This window comes from Mauremys mutica, chromosome 6 (genome assembly GCF_020497125.1).
Source record: "Mauremys mutica isolate MM-2020 ecotype Southern chromosome 6, ASM2049712v1, whole genome shotgun sequence".
NCBI lineage: Eukaryota > Metazoa > Chordata > Testudines > Geoemydidae > Mauremys > Mauremys mutica.
In genome coordinates, this window is record NC_059077.1 from 57,529,188 (window position 1) to 57,547,170 (window position 17,983).

The 17,983-nt window shown below is 39.5% G+C and overlaps 1 protein-coding gene across 6 annotated transcripts in view; it reads right to left on the bottom strand.

The window, feature by feature from the left end:
• The window catches only part of MCTP1 (multiple C2 and transmembrane domain containing 1), a 445,369-nt gene that overhangs the window by 136,473 nt on the left and 290,913 nt on the right, over positions 1 to 17,983 (bottom strand). For all 6 annotated transcript variants that reach the window (XM_045022335.1, XM_045022331.1, XM_045022332.1 and 3 more), the window contains 5 exons: positions 16,800 to 16,902; positions 14,690 to 14,792; positions 14,260 to 14,361; positions 13,832 to 13,906; positions 11,660 to 11,779 (listed from right to left, as the gene is read on the bottom strand). In XM_045022335.1, coding sequence (XP_044878270.1) covers positions 11,660 to 11,779; positions 13,832 to 13,906; positions 14,260 to 14,361; positions 14,690 to 14,792; positions 16,800 to 16,902 — 503 coding nt within the window. The remainder of the gene's footprint in view (positions 1 to 11,659; positions 11,780 to 13,831; positions 13,907 to 14,259; positions 14,362 to 14,689; positions 14,793 to 16,799; positions 16,903 to 17,983) is intronic.

Below are 17,983 nucleotides of genomic sequence, written 5' to 3' on the forward strand. Positions count from 1 at the left end.
GATTTTCTGGTATATCAAAAGTTTAAAAGCTTCTAAATCCTGTTTCTGTATATAATTTCCATTAGTTTAGCATACAACTGGTTTTGTAATGACTGTAAACAAATTAAGGGGGGGAAGAGGTGATATTAATAAATATATAAAAATTAATTAAACCCAACAGGCCTAAGCTTACAAATACTGTTCTAGTTTGGTTTGTATTATGGCCATGTACATGCACAATGGGCCAAAGGCTGGGACGCAACACAGAGCCTGAGTGGATAGTCTGTGAGCGAGAGATTAGAGTGGACTGGAGTAAAGGAATCCTCCCCTCTGCCAAGGAATGGCAGCAGAAACCTTCCACAGTTGCACTTGAAGACTCGGGGTTACAACAGCTACTCCTGTTGCTATGCTTCCTTTTTGGAGGTGAGAATGGCTGATGGATCCTCAGTCACAGATCCACCAGGATCTACCAGCCCTGTAAGTTCTTCTCCCCCGAACGTAGAGTGGTGCACAGACAAGTTCTCCAAATTCAACCTGGCCCAGGAGTCTGGAAGCCATGGGATCACATAGCAGGGCTGCCCAGGAGCAACAGCCTCTGGGAGCCTTGGCAACTGCTGAATGAAATTGACCTTCAACATGCCACAGCAGCAGTTAAACGGATATGAATGTCCATTTCACACAGCAGTTCCTGGTCCAGGGCAGCACATTTTGTTTTGGAAAAAACATGTGTTGGAATTTCTAGTTTAAAATAAATTAGGAAACAAGTGGTTTTGATTGATTCAAAACCAAACCAAACTTTGAAAAGTCAAAACTTCTCTGAAACTGAAAGTCACAACTTTCAGTCAGCTGTGCTGCAAACACCTCAAATTCTGCCTAAAATTCTGCAGGACCACATCAATTTTGCAGAGTCTTCTGAAGCCATGAACAGGATTGAGATGACTGTGGGTTCTATCTGCTTTAAAAAAGGAAGAAGCTGATTCTTGTGATTTCCTTCCCTTTCCTTATGATAAGGATGAAGCTGGCAGAGCTGAGACACCACTGGACATGCATGTGCATGCTGTCATAAATGAATCGATCACCTGGATCTGTCACCACTGTATGACTCTGCTTTTGCAGAATTCTCTTTTGAAAGCTGACAGTCTGGTCATCAACAGGAACTTTTTTTTAAAAGAAGTTATTTTCAGGCTACAGTAGGTTGCATTATCAACCACCTTGACAGTGCCCCTTCCAATCAATTTTTGGACAGGAGGCTTGCAAGAGGGAATCTGTTTTTTGGGGGTGGGGGATAGGAGTGAGGATCCAATCTCTAAATCAAAGTGTGTCGAAAAAAATATTTTTGTACAAATAATTTCCTTCCAATTTTGCAGACTTCTACACACAGATTTAGCCAATGTGATTTGAACTTATTTATATAATAGGCCCTCAAAAATTGGATTGATAATGGAAACATCAACTGACCAACTGTGTGATGTTGGAAGAAAAAGGAAAGGTGAAATAGATCTGAACAATGATGTAAATCGAAGGTAACATTTAATCGCAGTTTAAAAGTTCAAGAAAGAACAATTCCCCCTGTCTGACATATACAAAGGTATGGGGAAATCAGAATAGAAAGAGGAGGATAAGTGCATAGAAAACCTTCCTTTCACTGTGCACTGGAAAGTGGAGGTGATCATGGAATCATAGAAATGTAGAACTGGAAGGGACCTTGAGAGACTGAGGCAGGACTAAGTATACCTTAGACCATCCCTGACAGGTGTTTGTCTAACCTGTTCTTAAAAACCCTCCAGTGATGGGGTTCCACAACCTCCCTTGGAAGCCTGTTCCAGTGCTTAACTATCCTTATAGTTAGAAAAAACTTTATAATATCTAACCTAAAATCTCCCTTGCTGCAGATCAAGCCCATTAATTCTGGTCCTATTTTCAGTGGCCATGCAGAACTTTATAACAGCCCTCAAAGACTTATCAGGTCTCATACTTTGTCTTCTTTTCTCAAGACTAATCATGCTCAGTGTTTTTTTTAAACCTTTCCTCATACGTCAGGTTTTCAATCTTTTTATCGCTCTCCTCTGGACTCTCCAGATTTGTCTACATCTTTCTTAGGGTGATGGTGGCTCTAGTCTTCCAAATGAGAAAGGAAACAAGTTTATTTTATGAGTAAGAGTAAAACATTCAAACTGGCAATTAAAGTGCTTTATTCAGGCCATTCTGGGACACCAAATACTTAGAGGATCAGATATTCCATAATATTTCATGTTCAATGTTCCTCTAAGTATAATATGTGGTTCCCTTTAGTTACTCTGTTATGAATTTTACTTTAAAGGCAAGGGGACATTTTTGATAATGCACATCTTAAACTTTTCATTAAACTACCAAATTTAAATTCTACCTTTTTGTGCACTCTGACATTTTTGTCTGGCATTTTCATTAATTTTGCGACATACATAAATGTAGCTGAAATGTTAACTGATCAATACTTTGTCTCTCTCATGTAGCACTAGAGCTCAGTTCCCGAAGGACGACGTAGCAGTACAGAAATTAAATGTGTAAAATATCAAATGTTAATGTTAAACACAGCAGCACTTACTGCATAACGACTGAAAAGGCTAAAACAATTCAAAATGGACAGATGGTAGCACAAATTATCTACAATCACATTTAAAGATTAAAGTTTGTCCTGTAAAATAATTCATTGACTCATGCTGAAGTGTGTCCTTTTACTGATAGCTCAGTTGTCCAATTATTTTTGTGCTCATTACAGTGAGAAATGACAGTACTGGGAAGAGACGGTGTACACTCCCCCCTTCCCATATTGCACCCACTGACATCCACAAGAACACAAATGTCTGGTCAAGAGGCTGATGGAAATTAGGCCCAATTTAGTAGACATTTCATTGCCTACAGTAGATTGCTCCAAAGAGAAACCTTGCCACTTTTGCATAGTATATGACTGTAGTAGAATTCTTATGCATAAAACATAACGTATTAATTACTGAACTTAAGAAATCTGTTGAAATAATGCTAAACGTCTGACTTAAATATAGAAAAGCAAGGAAATTTAAAGTGAAGGCTCCTACTCTGTATTCTGCTTACTTCTCAAACACCCAGGCAAAAAGGAAGAACAAGTACAGAAAGAGATCATACATTCTAGGTCCAATACGTAGGCACAACAGGGCCATTTTAGAACTGTAACATTAATTTGACATTATTTTTGTGTTTTGCCTTTAACAGTTGGAAAAGAACAAATATTGGTAGAAGAGTGGGAGAACTTTATCAATTTCAAATCTACTGATATTTCAGATCCAAAGGCATATCATTGTAACCAGACAAAAAATTATTACTAACCTTCTGTAACTGCTGTTCTTCAAGTTGTGTTGCTCATGTCCATTCCATGTTAAGTGACTCACAAGCAGTACTCCAGGAGGTTGGCTCAGAGTTCATGGACATACTGACTGCAACACTGCTCTTCCGAACCTGGTCTCATCTCAAACCTGTTGAGCGATGGCGTACTGGGAAGCAAAGGTACGCAACAATGACTAAGTTGCTGCCCTGCGGATGTCTTGGACTGGGACTTGTGCAAGGAGTGCTGCTGAAGAGGCCTGAGCTCTTGTGGAGTAAGTGGTTAGGAGGGTCAGAGGTGTGACATTCGCCTGCTCATACCAAGTTCAAATACAGGTGGAGGAGGAGGAGGAGATCCTCTGAGCTGATACTGGAAGCCCTTTCATCCTTTCTGCTACTGCTACAAAGAGTTGCGTGGATTTGTGAAAGGATTTAGTCCTCTCAATATGAAAGGCAAGGGCACATCTAATGTATAATGAGTGAAGCCACTGCTTCTCAGAGTTCTTGTGAGGCTTTGAGAAGAAGACATGCAGGAAAATAGCACTATGGAATTTTGAAACACCTTTGGCAGGAAAGCTGGGTTGGAGCACAATTGGACCTTGTCCTTGAAGAACACAGTGTATGGTGGTTCTGACATACTGGCCTTGATTTTAGAGACCCTTCTGGCTGACGTGACCACCACTGAAAGGCAACCTTCCAAGAGATAAGTAGCAGAGGGCATGATGCTAGCGGTTTGAACGGAGGACCCATTAGCCTTGACAGGACCAGGTTTAAATCCCCTGGAGGGATCAGGTTTAAATCCTCACAGATCTGCAGATCGAGCCTCTCCAGATCCTTGTGAAATCAGACCGTCATCTCATGGGAGAATATTGACCTGTCGTTCACTGGTGGGTGGAAGGATGAGATCACTGCTGCTTTAGATGGAGCTAGTAGTCCAAGATAGCCTACAGGGAGAAATGAACTGGAGAGAGCCCTCGCTAGAACGCCCACATCAAGAAGCATTTTCATTAGGTAGATAGCCCTAGTGGACTATTTCCTACTGCCTAGCAAGACCCAACGAACTTGCTTTGCACAGGCCTACTCCTCCAGATTCAGCCATGTAGCATCCACGCCATTAGGTGAAGGGAGGCAGCCTGCCATGGTCTTCCGAGATCAGATCTGGACAGAGTAGGAGCGGAAGAAGGGGTGCTACTGAAAGGACCAGCAGTGTGCCAAACCAGTGTTGCCGCAGCCATGCCGGGTCTATACGAATAACTCTCACCTTGTCCCGCTTGATATTCAGGAGGACCTTGTGAACCGGAGAGATCGGGGAAAAGCATAAAGCCTCTGCAGAAGGCATCAGAGATGGAGCCTGGACTGTGCCTGCGCAGCGAGCAAAACTGATAGCAGTTCTGGTTCTGCTTGGTCGCAAACAATCTACGTGGAGAGACCCCCACCTTTGGAAGATGAACCTAGCTATCTCCAAGTAAAGAGACCACTCGTGGTGAGAGGAAAGGAACTGCTGAGGTAATCCATCAGTGCATGCAGGGCCCTGGAAAATGTGACACTCCAGGTGGATGGAGTGCTCCACATAGAATTCCCACAGAAGGATGGCCTCCTGATACAAAGCTGAGGATAAAGCATCTCCCTGTTTGTTGATATAGAACACAGCTGGCTATTGTGTCTCAGAATTTGCACCACCTTGCCTGAAACCTAGGGGAGGAACGCTTGGCAAGCTACACTCTGAGTTCCCTGACATTTATGTGCAGGGGGAGTTCTTGGGACCACAGGCTCTGAAGCAGTCAAGATGGGCTCCCCAACCTACGTCTGACTCATCTGAAACTAAGGACACTGACATTTGAGGGGCAACAGAGGGCACCCCCATCATTACCGATCTCAGGTCTGTCCACAAGTCCATGGAACGAAGGACCAGGGGGAGGAATAGTGAGCACAGAGTCTAAGTGGTGTCTGTTTGTGGGGTAAACTGATGCCAGCCACATCTGTAGGGGCCTGAGATTCAGCCTTGCATGCTGGATCATGAAAGTACATGCAGTCATGTGCCCCAGTAGCTTGAGGCAAACTTGAGCAGTTGTAATTGGGTGTACCACGACCTTGGATATCAGGTCTGACATAGTCTGAAATTGGGCCTTCAGAAGGAAGGCTCTGGCCTGGATTGAGTCAAGCATTTCCCCAATAAATTCTGAGTGTTTATCAGCGGATCCAGTGCTTAGAAGGTGGCACCAGGTTTACTGCTATCCATTTGAGGAGGTCCTGATGGGCCCTGAAGTTATCCTGCAGAAGCAGGCTACAGGTTCCTGCTATAGCCTCATCTGAGGAGGAGAAGGAGAAGGAGGCTTACACCAGAGGAGGGGCTCCTTCCTCTTCCTCAGCCTCAACAATGTCCACAGGAGCCATATCCTTTACGTCGGTACTGGAGTCAGGATCTGGTGCCGAGTGGGAAGGAGCAGTAACCCACTTCTCGGAAACCACTGAGTGAGAACGATGGGAGGAAGATCCAGTACTGGGAGAAACCCCAGAGGTTCCAATAAAGCCACTGTATTGGCCAGTGACCTGCTGGCCAGTGCTGGTGCGGGGACCGGCACCAAAATCCCATGGTGAATAGGGTGGGAACTGGTGGTGGCCCTTAGGTTATGCATAGAATTCCCCTTCAGACTCAGAAGAGGAGCCCTCTCTTGAAGACCACAGTGGAGCGATACCCACCTCTTCTTCTATGTGGTGCCAGTGGTATGGGGACTGGCGGCAGACTGAGAGGCAAGCAGGCCCTACTCACATCATCCTGACCAACTCCAAAGGTACCACGGAGCTCAAAGCTCCTTGTTCCTTTCTGTTTCTGGTAATCAGAGCTGGCATTGGAGTTGGGGTGGGGGGGGGGTATCAGGAGAGATAGTAAAACCCTGGGTGCTTGAAAAGGCTCCAGGGTCAATGGGATAGTCAGATTGCTGGTGCCACAGTGACTTCCAGATGTCGGGGAAGGCACTGCACTGAACTCAATGCTCAATGCCCCAGTGCCATCATGGGGCCGGGAGTGGAAGAGTGGCTCAGCATGGGTCTCACTGCATTGCTTTCCCCCAGCTTGTCCTTTCGGTGCACCAGCGAGTATCCTCTGTTGGTGTGTACAGGGAGATTTTGGAAACCAATAAAGTGATTTTGGCAAACCAGTAAAGTGCCTGAAACCACAGTCTCAGCTTGACCAAGGCAGGAGGGTAGGGGGTTTTGGGTGCCCCAGGAATGTCTATTGGGGCCTCAAGGCTGCAAACTCTGGAAAAATCCACACCTGGTTAATCAATAATCAGAAGGAACCTCTTGCTTGACCATTGAAACTGCTTACTTAACAAGTTTTCTTTAAGGGACATGTCATTCTATTACTAATGTATAAATAAGGGGAAACTGTTTGAGGTAGTTGGACTCTTTTGGAACTCGTTTGGACTCTCCCTCTAGATACATCTTGTGGTCCCCACCGGCAGACGGAAGATTTGGCCACCTGAAGCCTGCTGCTGTGTCACTCGAGAGCCACACTCAGCTTTGGTAATTATCAAGGGTTGGGGGTGTTTTACACACATCTACAACAGGTTAGTAAGTGCTGGAGACTAAGTAAAGTTTAGCTTTAAGTGAAAGCACTCTTATGCTGTCCTGTTTGTGCCAGCCATTCATCAGTCGGACGGCTGTGTGTCCCCTGATTTATTTCCTGACACCACCTCACACAGAGTAAAAGTTGCCAAGAGCTTTGGGTTGAAAGAACCCTGGGTAACAGGTGCACTGCTTTTTGTGTTTCGTCCTCAGCACCAGAGATGGTGAACAGTTTCCAGAAGACCTCGGTGCCCGAGGAGCACTTCACATCAATGCTGAAGTGCTTGGTGCCGAATCGGAGCAGCTCGGCTGAGGTGAGTCTGATGGTGGCTTCCATGAGGATAGCCTTCAACCTGATGTCTCAATCTTTTTTAGTGTGTGTCTAAAGTCCATATAGATCTGGCACTTGTCCCTCATCTGAACACTTCTAGCAGCTAGAGTGTGTGTCGCTCATAGGCATAGGTTTGCCAGAGGAGGCATGAAGTTTGAAGCCCAGAGACCAAGGCATGCTCTCCTCCTGGGGCGAAGATGTCTCTTGATGATAGTGATATTTACACTAAATATGTAGACCAACACTAACTACAGCAACAATATAGACTAAACTATGATAAACTAAGAGAGTCCAAAAACCACTGGGAAGAAGTCTTGCCAAAGCAAGAAGGGTCGTTCCAGCAACCATCACAAGCGGTAAGAAGGAACTGAGAGGGTGCTTGGCCAGCAGCACCCCTTATACCAGCACATGAGCATGCGGCTCTAGAGGGAGCTAGGGCTGGCCCGACAGATACCACTGAGAGAAATATTTCTGGCAACAGTGCACTTGGCACAGACACACACACACACACCCCTAACAAGGAATGGACTTGAGCAAGCACTTGAAGAAATTTATTTTTGTATGAGTTGCTTATACATAAATGGGATATTCAGAGGCACTGCCTTATTAATTTAAATGCTACATTTTTGAATAAGAGCTTGTATTGTCTGTTCAAAAATAAAGTGTTCCTCCAGTACTGTTATATTTATTGTGACATATTGAGGCGGCACAGCTAAAAAAACCAAGAGTGAGCTAAATCCCTGGACTCCCATTGAAAATAATGGTACTCAAAAGCGAAACAGAGACCTGGAAAATATTTAGTATAGGTGTTGCATGAGCCAGAATGCCTCAAGTTTGACTTTCAGATCCCAGACTGAATTTGTAAAACTGGGAGTTAGACAAAATGTATTCTTACTTACAAACTGAGCAATTATTATTGGATGTGGAGCAATAGCAATCAGAAAGCATCCACTGAAAACTTTTGAATTCTCTGAAATGAGCATTATGGCTGATAAAATTTTAAGTGTTTACTATTGAACCTACTGACTTTGAAAAGTGCCCCAGTGAATACTTCAATGTGCAAAAAGCCCAGAGTGAATACCTGTAGCTTATTATAGTATCATAATATTAATTAAGAGTCTGCATGTGTTTCCATTCTAAAGTCTATTTCTCAGTGGTGTACCTTTAACTTCATAGTTAAAGTTCTGACTCCATTTCTAAATTTGTGAAAGCTAAGCTAGTCCTCTGCGAGCAAGAGAGAGAGGGAGTGTTGGGGGAAGGAAGAGGAGAAGGTGGAAAGAATGGGTATTTGTGATTTTTTTTAAAACTTTTGGTTATTCAGACAAGATGTTTCTGGATTATGATGTGAAAAATCACACCTACAGAATTTCACTTTTGTAAAATTGTTCTGAATCTTTATTTTAACCCTATCTATCAAACACAGCTTGGTCCAGAAACTCCATGTTGGGTTTTTGCTGTTGGCTTTATGGGGAAGGCTGAATGTTAATTTTAAACTTTTATTATAAAACATGGAGCTGGGAACCGGGAAAACCCTATTTTTAATCCTTGTTGTGATACTGACTCATTCTATGATCTTTGGAAGTCCTCTAAGGGCTATGGTTTGTAAAGGATTTTGAAGCTGCAAAGTGATATATATCAGGTAAGAATTATTATAAAATTGATTTCCAAAGGGAATGTTGAATTCTGGCACAACCTTAGCACAAGACAACACAATACCACCAACTGAAATAAGTCATGCTTTCACAAGGCTGTGCAAGATTTTGCAGGGACCCAAGGAAGCTGTGAAAATCCCAGCCACCATCTTGAAATGAAAACTCCACAGCCCTGCAATCCCTTTCTGAAGTTCTTACAGATTTGGTTTAAGTAACAAATGTCTATTTTATGATAGGCAACATTACAAATGCTTTTTGAAACTGAGGGAGAAAAAAGTTTTAAATGCTTCACAAACACCCATAGGGACTTGCTCCTCAGAAAGAGAGACTCCAAAATAGCAGCCATAGCTGATCTCCTTTTCTGCAGGGCAGGACCACAACACATTTAAAGTCACAACACTGAAATTGGTACAGCTTATCAACATCTGTTCCTAAATTCAGTCTAATTATGAACCAATTCTCTTCTGTGCAGAAGAAAGAGTCGTGTTGGTGAATAGAAAAGGAAGTATATTGCTATATAACCAGAAATTTATTTTTACTGTAATTTACAATAGCTAGTGTTAAAAAGTATATTTATTATGGCACTAAAATAAAAGATCTGTATTTATCTATTCTCAGCTGCTTGTTAAGATTTCTTCTGTCATACAGAATTTGTTCTGTTAAGATTTAATGGTGACGGCAGTGCACCATGAGAAAGACTGGCAAGTGAAGTAGACTCTAGCAATGACCCACAAAGCAGGATAACACTCCACTTTCCTGTCTTCTACTGATATTAAAAGGGAGTTCCATGTCAAAAGGAAAACTGAACAAATGTGTATGGATTAATCCTAATAGCAATACAACTAGTACAAAATGCTGCAGCACGGCTCCTCTGCAACACAAGCTACTGTGAGCATATCAAACCTGTCCTCCATTCTCTACACTGACTTTCCATAGAATTGCAAATCAAGTTCAAGGTCTCCGTCCTTATCTTCAAAGCGCTCCATTTCCTGTGCCAAGGGTAAGTAACAGACTGTCTAAAGGACAAAGACAGTAGTCAACAACTTTGCTTCTGTGGCACAATGGAACTCTCAACAGTAGGAGTAAAGCTTATCTGTGCAGGAGACAGGACCTCAGAACAGAGGTAGGTGTGAGATTATGTAACCAACAACCCCAGGAATTAAGAATCATCATAAACCTGCTTTTGCTCCAACTGCAAGACACGTTTATTTGACCTTGACATCTCTAATGTAAACCCATAGCAGCAGGCATACTTATTTAATAAATGAATGAACGAATGAATAAAAACAACAAAAACTTGTATCAACACAAGACACTCCACTGCACACACCTCCCTTTGAGGAGAGGATGAGAGAACAACCAACTCATGACAGATGTGATCATGATACTTAATGCACTACTGGAGAGGGCTCAGTTACTATGACAACAACTGGGGTATAAGAACTTATATTGGATAGGACAGAGCCTTATGGAGAAATGTGCATTATCCTAATAAAGTTTTATCATTCTGGACTCTGAAACAATGAAGTACTAAAAAGAACATTTAAATTATTTTAGATAGCAGGATAAGCCAAAAACAGCCAAGGAGTTCAAAGTCAGTCTGACCATTTGTGCTACAATCACATCTTGGGGCACAGCTGAAGTGCCCTCCACCTGTGGTAGAAGCTGCAACCAAGGAATAATTCACCTTCCAGGGTAGTGGTACTGCTGCTGTCCTCTGCCAGAAAATAACTTTAAATTTTAGCCATCGTATGAAAGGAGCCCTGCTAGCAGATGCTCCCTGGAAGATACATTCATTCAGTGCAGCTCCAAGATGCCACAGCCAGCTCTTCCCACTTTGTGAGTTGCAACACATGGCTCCAAGACCCTCAAAAAAGTGTGAGAGCACACACGACTATTGCTACAGCTGGTCTTCCCACCAGCAGAACCCAATCAACGAATCTGGCCACCTATTGGTAGCTCATGTACTGTAAAATGAAAACAAACAAAAAAGACACATAAATTGTGTCCCATTAATAAATGTTGAGATTTAACTTTGTATTTTCCAGTTTTAACAAACCTGAGTAAGTTTCATGGGATAACAAGATGCAGAACTGTGGCCAGAATTTGATATCCGGTGATTTTTACAAATTGCAATTTAACTGGCTGATTACATTTTATCTAAATAGGTGTTATTGGTGTTTAGGGATGCTCACTTTTAAAAAAACAAATTTTACAAGTATAATTTTTTGTTAAAAAATGAAGGAGCTGATCCCATTGTTAATGTATATTTCATATTGGTGAGGTGTACTAAAAATTCTCATGAAAGCTTTGCCACCTCATTGTTTTGATCCATTTTTATTTCAAAGTACCAAAAGCATTAAAAACAATTTATAGACTAATTGTGCCATATTCAGCAAATTGAACAAATTGAAGTCAATGGGGCTATTTGTGAGGGTAAGACGACTAGGGTCCGGTCCACAGTTTACCAAACTGTGTTTTTGTTATATCACAAACTAGTTTTATTTAGAGTAGTGCAAATTTTAGTATAAACTATGTAAGCTTTTCCTTCTTTGCACCTATGGAATTTTAAAATTAAATTGTTTTTGAAATGTAAATTTAAAAAAATGTTCCATGACTGAGACTGGGTACAGTAGGTCCAATTTCAGCCAGAAGTAAATGCGTACAGCCATTCTGAGGTCTTGATTTTAACATGGCAACTTTGCCATTAACTTTAACTGTAGTTACACAAATACACAACTATGATTACTAAAGGTAATTAATAATTATATGAAGTGTTACAGGATGATCATACCACAAAAGCAGCCAGACTCCTTTGGGGTGAATCCCAGTCAAAGCAACTGTTAACGTAATAGGCAGCATTTATGAGCACCATGACACAACGCTTCATGCGGATAAAGTTCCTTAACAGCAGCTGTGGGAAAGATGAAAACATAGTCAGAAAAAACAAGACTTCAAACTATCAAGAGAGCTTACAACATCTTCAAGCTCATTCTCATTAAAGCAAGTTAGTAAAGTTGAAAGAATATGTCAAGTTGTTTAGTTTACAATTTGACATTTAGAATAATATCAGTATTTACTGAAGAATGGGAAGGGGAAGTGAATCTAGACAGTTATACAAGACAGTTTATCACCTGTTGAACTTAATTCTAATGTTTATAATTTTGAATGACATACAAACGTCTGTGTTTCTCCCAGGCATTTCAGATATTGTGTTTTAAAAAATATAATAAACAAGAAAATGAAACATAATTTGCAAAAATTCAAGCATTATTTGGTCAATGAAATTTGGGAGTTCTATTAAATATGTTGACAAAAATTTTCAAAATTGGGTACCTAAAATTAGGTTCTGTAATCTATATTTAGACATCCAAGTAAATGGCATGAGTTTTCAAAAGTGCTGAGCATCCAGTAGCTCCCAATGAGTTCAATGTTTTGAAAATCTTGGCCTTTGTTTTAAAATTTGTGTTGTGGGCCATTGTGCACAAACTGTGCAAAATTATAGCTCTAATCAAACAGATCACCTATATTCAGTGCATCCAATTTTTTCCCGTTTGCTTTAGAATATCTTGCTATAGTTGCTTTTGCAGTCATCATGTATTTTATAGCATTTATCACTGTAATCTTAACCATAAGAGGTCTTATTCTTATCTGCACAAAACTGAGTCATAAGGAGATACAGTTTCAATTCAGGGAGAAAACTCTTTAAATTACCTAAAATGATAATGAGACCTAATTTATAAGAGCGCTGAATGTAGTAATGCATCATTTAATTTAAGTTTAGGATTAACACATTAAATTCATCTGTGAAAGTAAAATCCCACTGTTCATCAGGAAATTTAGACATTTTAAAAATCCTACTGTATCTACCATTAATTCAAGATTTCCTTTTGTAATTTTTGAATAGTCCTTTTCTTTTATATGATATATTATATTATAAGCTAATATCCTAAAACTAAAAGAGGGTATTTAAAGTTTATTGCCAACTGCAAGCAAGTACAATAACCATCATTTTCTGTTATGAAAGTGGGGAGAACAGCGAATCTTGAATAAAAGGCCTTCTTGTTTGTTTGCTGTAATAATGGGGAAAAAATGCAGCTCTAGAAACTGCTTTCCTTAAAATAGTGAAGAAAGACAGTATTTTGCCCTTTACAATTTCTTCAGTGAAATACAATGGACAATGCATATATAATTCATGTGGCAGATATTGCAAATCATATTAATGTTTATGAAGGCTCATTAGTACTTGAATAGACTAGGATCTGACAAAATAAAATTGTTTAAAATGTTCCCCTTTCCCACTATAAAAAACCCTCTACTCCTCACAGCCCAAACAAATACCCAATACCTCATAACTAAAATACAGTACTGTGGAAAGTAAAAAATATATATCAAATATAACTTAGGACAAAAACATAAGATGTGCCTTTAAAATAATTATTACCAGAAAATATTGTAACCCTAGGATGTAAAAATATTTGAAAAGGAAAAGGGGACACAGTTTTCCCAATCAGATGGCCCTGAAAAGTTATAGATTATTTGATTTTGGTAGTCTCATTTGAGATTCTAATAGAGCACAACATTTCAAACCTAACTAAGAGAATGTTAACACATTCCTTACCCCCAAACAAAATGGATTTCTTTCAGATCAAAGTTAACAGCATAAATTTGTGCTAGACTTAGCTTACATCCACCTGTGCTATAACCTGATACGTGTGGACACACTGATGATTTCAATTGTATTCTCATGCACACATTTCACAGAAACTGAATTGCAATTTACAATGAACTGATATAATAATTATATATTTGTTTTTCTCTCTTCTTGAATCTCATAATTTAGTTTTGTAAACAGATAATGGAAATGTTATTCTTTTCCCCCCACTGAAGTTTGACATGAGATGTCTAGAAGCTTACACCTGATATTAAGTCTTTGCAAAAGGATTAGTCTTTTCTTACGCTTTACCTGTTTAGACAGTCTGTTTTCCTCTTCAATGTACTTCTGTTCTTTGGGTATTAATGTTCGTATGCTTGCTTTCACCTATACATCAAAATACGTGTCAATGTTATGGGCTTACTTAATACTCACTAATAATACAGACTTCAATTTGCAATAATTATTAAGTTTCAAAGTCATAACTGCCAAGCCCATAAAATATAAATGTATACACAGGCACAAGTTTCTGTTTCTTACATTAGCAGCAATAGCAGCAGCAGCAGTAGCACAGTAACAAAAAGAGTGGGTGTGCCAGCCAGTGGCAGAAGAGTATTCTGTAGCATACATCAAGGTTTAGAGAAAATGAGGAACGACAGAAATTCTCCACAAATCAGGAACAAAAGCTTTCATGAAACTGAACTCTTTAGCAGTACAAAAAAGCCAAAGTTAAGACTTACAGCATTAAAAATCACATCTATTTCAAGATAGATGACCCCCTTTGTTGGCCCTGTCAGCTGCTTGTTTTTCAAGACGTAGGCTTTCTGTTCACCATTTTGAATCTGCGGGAAAAGGACATGACAGCCGTCTGTCTCGCAGTCTCCACTGAATACACTTCCTCAGTAACCTTTGACCCCCAGCTGCTGAAACTGACAGAGAACCCAAAACAACTGTGGCAATTCTGACAAGTACCTGTTCATTACCAGGACCAAGTCTGTCAGGAAAAATTAACTATCATGGGATTCAACATGGCCGTGAATTGAGTATGTTAAAAATTTTAGTGTTCTTATTACAGACCTTGGTTGAGAAATGACAGACAGAGCTGAGATTTTTTATGTTTTCCTTGAGCAAAAGAAATACAGAGCAATATGTCAGGTGAATGAAACTTACAGACAGCAATGGTATAGCAACTTTGCCCAGAAAGTCAGCACTCCGATCTCTATCTTCGTCATAAACTGTCACTTCAAGAACTGAGTGGATATCTTTAATATTGCTATTCAGGAAAAAATACACACAGAGGAGGGGACAGGAGGGGGAGAGAAATGTCACCTATATTAATGGTTACCAAGGACAAAAACATAATAAAGTTAGCAAAAAGCAAGTAATATGTATATTTTAAAAAAGTATCCAGAAAACAAAACTTAGGTAAATGAAAAGCCCCTGAATGCAGGAAAACCCCAGTTTTGGTCACTTCATAGGCAGCATGGCAGTTCTGCTATTTGCACGACCTTACGCCATTAGACGTGAGTCTTTAAATCTTCTATCTGGTGTGTGTACTGCAAGAGTTACAATGAAAGGCAGTGCTGAGTAGCACTAAGGGATTTACAGATGCAGACAGCAGATCTGATCGCCATAAAAGACTATCCTTAAAATATTACTGTCCTTGAGATAATTTCAAATGGCAACCTCTTTGATATCTGTAGCTCTCTAAATGAAAATAAATAATAATGAACTAGCTGAGCAGATCTTTGGGCTCAGAATGAGACCTCTACTTCCAAAATTCCAGTTTAATCAAAACTATGCAATAGCCACACTAAAAAGAAATTTGGAAAGATGTATACAAAGCATATAACATTATTCAGCATTTTATAGTATTTCAGCTACTAGATATTAAATAGTCCATTACCATGCATAGCAGATGGCACTGTATGTTGTAAAATCTTATGCGAGTTATTCAGATTTTTGGTTTGGAAAAAGAAACAAAAGTTGTTTGTTCTTTAATTCATGTTTTCTCGGTAAGCAATTTGATCAAAGGAAAATAATTCAACTTGAGTAAAACACACACACACACAGAGGAAATTTCTTTTTAAAAGCAAAATTAATCATCAAATTTGAGACTATCCCAAACTATTGATACAATTATACATATTACAGAAGATCCTGTGAAGATCCTCCTTGACGACTGTATGAGTTTTTCTATTTGATTTCTGACCAGTCTTTTGTCCTTTACAAAAACGTCTGATTCCTCATTCAGAGGACACAGTCAGGCAGTGGAGGTTGATAGTTACTGATTCTCTTAGCATTAATTACAAAAATTAATGAAGAATTTAGCACATTTTTACAGATCTATAAATGAGAACTTGTGAGGAAGCTACCGAGAAGTACAATTGTGAGATTTTTCTTTTGTTCTGTGTTCATTAGTGAGGTCCCATCACAGAGGAAGGGGAGCAGCGATCTATAGATCCTGTAGCATAGGTTGTAAAGAGACGACTGACAAATTTTAAGAACAATGGGAAAATTAAATTAGAGGTTGTTTTGGGATCAAGAGCAATACTTAATATTCTCATTTATGGCAAACGCACAAAAAGCTAAAGTTTCTAGGGGGCTTTAGAGTGGATTGTTTGCGGATTTCAGTTTTCTGACCCATTTTCTCCTCATTGGTGCCCTGCTGCACTCAGGGAGAAACAAAGTATTCAAAAAAAGAAATAAACAAGGTAACACTTCATTCTTGGAAGAAAAATTCTGCTCTGAATTTGTCAAAACTTTTTATTGTTTTCAAAACCATGGAGAAATAAAAACAATGTGCACCTTTCCTCCACAAAATGAATGTTTCAGATACTGCATTTTATCCAACAACAGCACTGCACGAGTATGATATAGAATACTATTGTGACACGGTCATTTGACAAAATGAGAGGAAAAATAAGTGTGTTTTACATTTCTTCACACAGTTAACTAATGTTTTATAATTACATTTTATAAAGTTCATGAGCATCAATCTATTTCCTCATTTCCAAACTCTAGGCCCTAGTCCTGTGACATCAACTATCACTAAAACTAGTGGGAATTTAGAACGCATAGCACTTAACCCTTAGCACCTCATAGGAATGGGACTTCTTTTCTCACCATCAAAGTGATTTAATCTTCATTTATTTGAAAACATATTTTGTTATCCTCAACTGAATTACTTTTCAATGAATTATTTGGTTTAAAAAATAACCGTGTTCTAACTCTATCTTCCTAGTTTAGCAGTAGGTAGCTCTGATTTTAAAAAACTTACAATGTGAAGACTTTGTTCCATTCAGGGTTGAGATTCTTGTAGACTGTATGTGTCAGCAGTCTGTCATTGTTCAACTCAACTACACAAAACGGGTCACTTTTACCTAGAGAGAGAGAGAGAGAGAGAGAGAAAATGAACACATGGAACAAAATCCACGAACATTCTGCACCTAAAACTCACAGAACCGCCTCTCAACTTGGATTAAACAAAAAAAAGCAGTGAATGTAAAGATAAATTCATATGTACTGCTCTTCTGATCACAAACTGCATGATCCTTCAAGGTGCTGAGCACAACCAGGAGGCTTCTAAGTGTCTCAGCACCCTGCATTATCAACCGTATAGTTAGCTGTACTGATCAGATAATTATATCATCCTGACACACAGGAAATTAAGAAAGAGGCATAACGTGAAGCAAATTATTCAGCTGATACTTCAAGTTAGATATTTCCCCTCAAATAATAATAAAAACTCAAACTAATTCATGGGAGGAAGAGAGTATGTGTCCGGCTCTATGTCTATTTTTATTTCCATAGTGATTACTTGTAGAAGACAACCACTTCACTTTGATGCATCATTTTTCCCCCTCCCATCTGATTAATTAATAAAATGAGGTAGCATTTGGCTCAACAAGAACATTACACGTAAATTCCAACATAGCCAAATTCTATGCTTATTTATATGCACGAGCATCCTATTTAAGTCAATATGTTTAACATAGGGTGCACATGTGTACAGAAGTTGCATATAGGGCTGTGAATCATTATTAAGGGTACCAATACATTAGTGCCAAGCCTCAAAATAACTCATACTCCTATACGTTGAGGGAACTATGTCTCCCTCATTCAAATTAACATCAACAACAAAACTGCGTATTACAGAGTGGCTCATCCTTGTCTCTGGTCTGTCCATAGAGAGCAAAGTGTTTGAAAGTTATTGAGTGTTGGCATTAGCTCTTTACAATCAAATCTAGCATACTAAGCAATTATATTTCACGTCTTCAATATTCCTGTAATGCGATGTCATGTATTATAAGAACACATAAATTCAGTGGCTCAATGGCGCTACATTAATGGTATTAGTAAGGCATGTAATTTGTTCATACCTTTTACAAATGACAATGAAATCAATATTTAGACAAAGCTCTCCAGAGGTCTTCCAAACTGCAATATTGATTCAGATTACAA